The sequence below is a fragment of the Octopus bimaculoides genome, chromosome 7, assembly GCF_046866305.1.
Source record: "Octopus bimaculoides isolate indiv1 chromosome 7, ASM4686630v1, whole genome shotgun sequence".
NCBI lineage: Eukaryota > Metazoa > Mollusca > Cephalopoda > Octopoda > Octopodidae > Octopus > Octopus bimaculoides.
In genome coordinates, this window is record NC_142934.1 from 5,440,664 (window position 1) to 5,447,874 (window position 7,211).

At 38.5% G+C, this 7,211-nt stretch overlaps 2 protein-coding genes across 2 annotated transcripts in view; one reads left to right on the forward strand and one right to left on the reverse strand.

Moving 5' to 3' along the window:
• The window catches only part of LOC106883205 (cytosolic non-specific dipeptidase), a 26,413-nt gene extending 22,991 nt beyond the window's left edge, over positions 1 to 3,422 (reverse strand). Inside the window, exon 1 of the mRNA XM_089354687.1 lies at positions 3,329 to 3,422. The gene's annotated coding sequence lies outside the window, so the exon portion shown is untranslated. The remainder of the gene's footprint in view (positions 1 to 3,328) is intronic.
• LOC106883206 (DNA-directed RNA polymerase III subunit RPC6) lies at positions 1,565 to 2,664 on the forward strand. The gene has a single exon (XM_014934128.3). The coding sequence runs from the start codon at positions 1,653 to 1,655 to the stop codon at positions 2,601 to 2,603; it is 951 nt and encodes a 316-aa protein (XP_014789614.1). The 5' UTR covers positions 1,565 to 1,652; the 3' UTR covers positions 2,604 to 2,664.
• Positions 3,423 to 7,211: the final 3,789 nt, after the last annotated feature.

A 7,211-nucleotide genomic window follows, 5' to 3' on the forward strand; every position in this document is an offset into this window, starting at 1 on the left:
TGTGTGTCGAGTGCTTTGTCACATTTTGCTTTGGTGTTGTAAAAGCATATCCTTCACCACGACATTCGGTTGTTAGTCCAAGGGAAATTACTCTGGTTTGCAATGTTGCTATCGCTTTCTGGGAATATAGGACATGTATGAACGTTTGATGTTTAAATCATTAAAAAGAAATGATATAGTTTAGGCATTTTTTGTTTTTAAAGAAGCTAGTACGTAATCTGATGGTAGCTTGACTACTATTTCTAGCATTTCGATCGACACAACACTGGCCACAACCCACAACACTGGCCAATTTGCTTTCGCCATAGGGTCTGCTATCCACAACACACACACGCACACTGAGGGACATACTTTGGGTTCCTAGCGACCAGGGAGAATCAGCAGCTGCTATGGGCTTACATATGCCACTTGAGGCCCACTTCTGGCTGCACTGGTCAGACGTTCCTGTAACGATTACTCCCGCTCATCCGCACCTTGGCGGAATTTGAACTCACAGGAGTGTTACTTTATTTACCAACTCCGGAAAGCTAAAAGACACTCTACTGGCTAGTCACGGTGGTGGTCATATCTGGATGTCCTTTACTTACCACAGTGGAGAATAGCTTGCTTCCCAACCACATGGTTCTCGGTTCAATCCCACTGCGTGGCAGCTTGGACAAGTGTCTTCTACTATAGTCTCGGGCCGACCAAAGCCTTGTGAGTGGATTTAGTTAACGGAAACTGAAAGAAGCCCGCCGCATATATATATGTATGTATGTATGTATGTATGTATGTATGTATGTATGTATGTATGTTTGTGTGTGTGTGTTTGTTCCCCCACCATCGCTTGGCAACCGATGTTGGTATATTTACGTCCCCATAACTTAGCGGCTCGGCAAAAGTGACTAATAAAATAAGTACTGGGCTTACAAAGAATAAGTCCTGGGGGTCGATTTGTTCGACTAAAGGCGGTGCCCCAGTATGGCCGCAGTCAAATGACTGAAACAAGTGAAAGAATAAAATGATAAATCTTAGTGATATGTTTTTTCCCCCCCTTGTAATAAATACTTGGTCTGAATTGTTAGTTGATCATTCAATATTATTTTAAAGTCAGATAAGTTATATAAATGAACCGAAAACTTGTGAAGTTTACATCTAACCAAATAGTAAATGGAATAAAATGTATTTACCATTCTTTTCTTCTCTAGGCACAATGGCCCAAATTTTTGGGGAGGGGGGGGGGCAGTCGATTAGATCAACTCCAGTATGTAACTGGTACTTAATTTATCGACTCTGAAAGGATGAAAGGCAAAGTCGACCTCGGAGGAATTTGAACTCAGAACATAAAGACGGACGAAATACCGCTGGGCGAAATGTTTAACGGTATTTCGTCTGTCTTTATGTTTTGAGTTCAAATTCCGCCGAGGTCGACTTTGCCTTTCATCCTTTTGGGGTCGATAAATTAAGTACTATTTGCGTACTGGGGTCGATCTTATCGACTGGCCCCCTCCCCGCAAATTTCGGGCATTGTGCCTAGAGTAGAAAAAAAAATGTATTTATTGCTGTAAATCTGGTCGTTATTTTACTCAGGGACTATTTTTGGGGTTGTTGCTGCAATACAGCAATTGTATCTCTTCATTAGAGAGCTCCGTAAATGTGGATTTCTTGCAAGCATGGCAGAGGAAGAGACGATTGTGAAGAAAGAACCTGTTGAAGCGGTTGACTTGGAAACCAGGATTTTAGAATTATGTAAACAGAACCCTGATGGAGTAGACGATAGTGCTATTCTCGTCGATATGCCTCAGTTTGATGCTAACCAGAGGGTGCAAGCTATTAACCGGCTCCTCTCCACAGCCAAGATAGATTTGCTGAAAAGTGGTAACAAGTTAGTTTACAAATTAAAGGACCCTTCATCGGCCAGTGTTGTGAAAGGCTCTGATAACCAAGAGAAAGTTGTTTACCAAATCATCAAGGAAGCCGGTAACCGAGGGATATGGATTCGTGACATACGGTATCAAAGTAATTTATTACTGACTCAAGTCAACAAAATATTGAAGAACTTAGAAAGTAAGAAACTTATTAAAGCCGTTAAATCGGTGGCTGCTTCTAAAAAGAAAGTCTATATGCTTTATGAATTGGAACCAGACCGATCAGTAACGGGCGGAGCGTGGTACAGCGATCAAGATTTTGAATCAGAATTTGTCGAAGTACTCAACCAGCAGTGTTTTAAATACCTGAATGAGAAAGCTGCAAATGCACGTGAAACTCTTTCAGCACCTATCATGCAGAGAAATGCATCATTCGCTTCTTCGACGGACGTCTGGAAATATATATCGGAACTTGGTATCAGTAAAGTGAAGCTTGCTGTTGAGGACATAGAAACTATTTTGGATACTTTAATTTATGATGGTAAGGTGGAACGTTCTATAGTTGCTGGACCGTGTTCGTCTAGCGGCACATCTGGAAGTGTCACAAAATTATATCGAGCCATTAAGCCATTGATACAGCCGACTGGATTAACAAGAATGCCATGCGGTACCTGTCCAGTTTTTCACCTTTGTTCAGAGGACGGTGTCATCTCGCCGACTTCATGTGTATACATGAAAGAATGGCTTGACTATTAAAAGTTTTAATATTATAACATCATACATTTTATATATAAAAAAGATGTATATATTTTTTAAAGATATTTGTCACTTCTCTACTTTGTTAAACATATCGCCAAAATTCGAGCAGTTTTACTTTTTTTAAATTCACCAACGTTAACCTTCTGAATTCATGTTATTGTTGTTGCTTGGCCTCAGGTCAGTCCCACTCGGGTGGATCGATGATCAAAAAAATATTCCGGCTGCGACCGATCGTTTCTTCTACACATCAGTCAATGTAACTCCTTTCTAAGACAGCAGTAGCGTGATGTTTTAAGGAATTGCAGTTTCTATTTTTAGCAAGTCCACCGACCACATATAAGCTTCTACGTTGTCTCTTGTTTCTTCATCTGTGTTAGGTGGGTTGACTTATAGGTAGTGGGGTTGTGTACGTGGTTAGTATTTCAGGATATCTTACAGCTTCGATACAGAAGACTTTCAATAGCGAAAGTAAAGTAATTGATTCGGTGTTCGATATAACTCGACAAACTCAACATTTGACTTCGAGTATTTTCGTGACAGTTGCTGAAACGGGATGAGAAGAAAGCTAATGGGTTGTGTGTACGTGCTTGTTCTTGTCTGTGTGCGTGTCTGTTCTGGTTCTATGCATTTATTTGTTGTGGAATATAGATATTACGAAATTATGCCAGCAATGTCTCATTTTAAACTTGAAGAAAAAAAAAGCCTTGCATATTCGTTCTTACCTGCTTCATGTGTGTATGTAAAATCCACAAATCTCCAAGCAGAAAACAGAATCGAAGTTTACACAGACACACACAAGAACAAGCACGCACACCCAACCCATTAGCTTTCTTCTCCTCCTCTCATTTCAGCAAATGTCACGGAAATACCCAAAGTTAAACGTTGTCAAATGTTGAGTTTGTCGAGTTATATCGAAAGAACGCCAATTGATTCCTTTTATGCCTAGAAAAATAAGGAAACAACGTTTGGGAGGTGGGGAGGCACCAAACTGCAATTATCTTTTATCGTTTACTTGTTTCAGTCATTAGAATGCGGCCATGTTTGGGCACCGCCGTGAAGAATTTTAGTCGAACAAATCCACCTCAAGACTTATTCTTTTTTAAGCCTCGTATTTATTCCACTGGTCTCTTCTGCCGAATGGCTATGTTACGGGAACGTAAACACACCAACACCGATTGACAAACGGTGATGGTTGGACACACACACACACACACACACACACATATCTACGCCAGTCTTCTTTCGATTTCCATCTACCAAATCCACTCACAAGGATTTCGTTGGCCCAAGGTTGTGGTAGAATGTTGTGGGATTGAACCTGGTTGGGAAGCAAGGAAAAGAGGGGATGGCCACAGCTGGAACACTTTTAAAAGAGACAGGCATTTAGAAAAACTAGCATCAGTGTTTTAAAACAACCAACAGAACTGAAATATTTAAATCCCTTTTGAAACAAAATTTTAAAAATTGTTAAATTTCATCAACATATTTTACCCCTAAACCTAAATCCTTTTAATAATGCATTTTTTTTTTTGCATGTGCCAACTTATTTTCCATTTTGAACATTTTCTCTTTTATTAGTTTGTAGTTGCTAAGCTTCCTCAAAGACAAAATCCCATTACTGTATTCATTGGGTAAGATGCTTCCCAGCCACTTGATGCTTTGAAAACTTGAACGCTTAGAAATGGTAAGGAAGAAGAAGATGAGTAAAATAGCATTACCAAATAAAACCAGTAAAGCATTCTGTAATAAATGGTTGAGTATTGAACTCCACAAGATATTTGGTATTCTTTCGATATGACTCAACAGAATCAAAACACCACAACACGTAAATACATAAAAACGGAACAGGCACACACAGAGACAAGAACAAGCATGCACACACACAGACAAGAACAAGCATGCACACACACACATATTATTATTATTCATGTCACTGCCGGGAATCGAACTCAGAATCTTGGGGTTAGTAGCCTGTGCTCTTAACTCCAAGATTCTGAGTTTGATTCCAGGCAGTGATCCGAATAATAATTATAATGAGACCGAAAAATACCTTAGGAATGAGAACCCAGGTTCGAAATTTCCCCCAGACACCTGACGAAGGCTGGAGGGTATATCAGCTGAACAAGATGAAGACAAATATCCGTCAAATGTAAATAACATCTAAACTATGTTAGTATAGAAAACATCAAATGATGATGATAATATATTGTATCCATGGTAAAGACAACTTTGGTTCGGTTTGACTAATAGAAAGTGCCACAGTGTAGGACAAACTAGCCAGAAACTCTAAAATTAACAAATAATTAGATTACTGTGCTGTGTTCAATTCTGTCTGAAGAATCCACAACTGTTTTTGGATCAGAGTCCATCAGTTATATCAGTCTGTCTTATCCCTGGATCTAGACAGGTTCTGATTATAGGTACAATATGATGTCTTGCTTGCAAAGCCTCATCCAATTTAAAGTATCCATGCACAAGCAAAACACCATCAGCTCATTTTCCTTGGTCTGACAAAGTGCTTTTAGAAGAAGTCAAAATTCAATTCTCGCAGAAGAATGAAAAACTTGTGTTTATGTAATTTACTGTTCTATGTCGATTTTTCCATGCTAGCATGGGTCAGATGAATACATGTTATTGAGGCATTGTTTTACAGCTGGATGCCCTCCCTGTTGCTAACCTTTCATCATCATCAATATCCACTTCTCCATGCTTATAGATGGAAATTTTTGAGGTAGGTTTTCTGTGGTTGGATGCCCTTCCTGTTGCCAACCGTCACCTGTTTCCAATCAAGGTAATATTTTCCCATGGCCAGACATGTTTTTCATGGAAGACTGGAAATAAACAACCTCACTTATATGACAGTGACGCTCATTTACAACCATCACATGATGTCCAGTCAAAGGGTACACACATAACCACACATTATACCAACCTTTCTTAAGAACCACATGTAGCAAAAATGCTTGAAATCACTCAAAATGTGGGCTTTCACAATTACTCTGTTACAACCACATGTCTATAACATAGTCAAAAACATTGTCCTAAACTTTTTATTTCATCTCAAGGCCCCGAAATACTTCAATTCCAAATGGTTGTTCTTGGGCCAGAAGCTGGGACGGCATCTGAAAACGAAGGGAGATAACTTAAGTCAAATTCTACATTCATTTCTTTTTATTAAATGTTCAGTCGGTGGACATAAAGAATGTGGAATGCACCCACCTTTCGTTTTCTTTATTTTTATAGAAATTTTTTTTTTTAAAGAATCCCCCCATTTTCGAGTACGGAGATTCTGATTCTGCAAGAAAAAAAAGAAAAAGAAAACGGCATTTAAAAGTTTTTATTTCCCCCTACCTAAATTCTTCAATTTTCACTTTTTACAGAGATTTTTTTTTTTTGCAAAATACTTATAAAAATATGGAGATTATGATTCTGAAAAAAAAAAAAAAAGAATTTGTAAAATTTCAATTTAAAAAAAAAAAAAAGTGAAAATTGAAGAATTTGACAGGGGGTGGGAAATTAAAATTTCAAAATACGTTTTTTTTTTTTTTGCAGAATCAGAATCTCCATATTCGAAAATGGGGTGGGGTGTCTGTAAAACAAAAAAACGAAAGCGGGTGCAGTCCACATTCTTTATGTCTGCCTGTACAGTCCACTTTTGTAGGAGGAGAGGAATATATCTGATTGGATTAACACCAATAAAGTCATCATCATTTAACGTCCACATTTCCATGGGTTAGACAGAATTTGTTGAAGCAGATTTTCTATGACTGAATGCTCTTCTGGCTTCCTAGCAAGATATTTCCCCATGGGCCACATGTGTTTTTCATGGAAGACTGCAAAGGAACAACACCACTTGTATGACAATGATGCTCATTTACAACCATCATGTGATGTCTAGATATGGGTACACACAAACACCTAACTATCAACCTATCAATATATATACATAGATACATATGATGTGCTTCTTTCAGTTTCTGTCTTCCAAATCCACTCTCAAGGCTTTAGTCAGCCTGGGGCTATAATAGAAGACACTTGAAGCACCACACTGTAGGACTGAACCCAAGACCACATGTTTGGGCAAGTATGCTTCTCAACCATGTAGCCACATCAGCTTCTAAGCCACACCAAAGCCTAATACAAACTTTGCTGGCAGAAACGTTAGCACGCCGGGTGAAATGTTTAGTGATATTTCGTCTGTCATTATGTTCTGAGTTCAAATTCCACCGAGGTCGACTTTGCCTTTCATCCATTTGGGGTCGATAACTTAAGTACTGGGGTTGATCTAATCGAGTAGCCCTCTCCCGAAAAATTTCAGGCCTTGTACGTAGAGTAGAAAATAATATAAGCTTTGAAAAAGAGAGATATACACCACCAAAAAGTTGAGTGGTTCCAGCTATATAACATGCAAATAAAGACTTTGGAATTGTTCTTATTATCAAATGGATTAGTAGATAGATTCACTGATCTATTCTAATCTGCTTCTTACAGATTCCAAAATTTAATATAAATTCTTCTTATGGAAAAAGTGCTATGGCCGAGTATATAGTATTCGTCTCATTATTTTATTTTCTGCTGAAAGCATTGCATTATGGTCTTAGTGAA

Coding starts and splice junctions, on each gene's coding strand:
- LOC106883206 (XM_014934128.3), top strand. CDS start 1,653: ATGGCAGAGGAAGAGACGATTGTGAAGAAAGAACCTGTTGAAGCGGTT.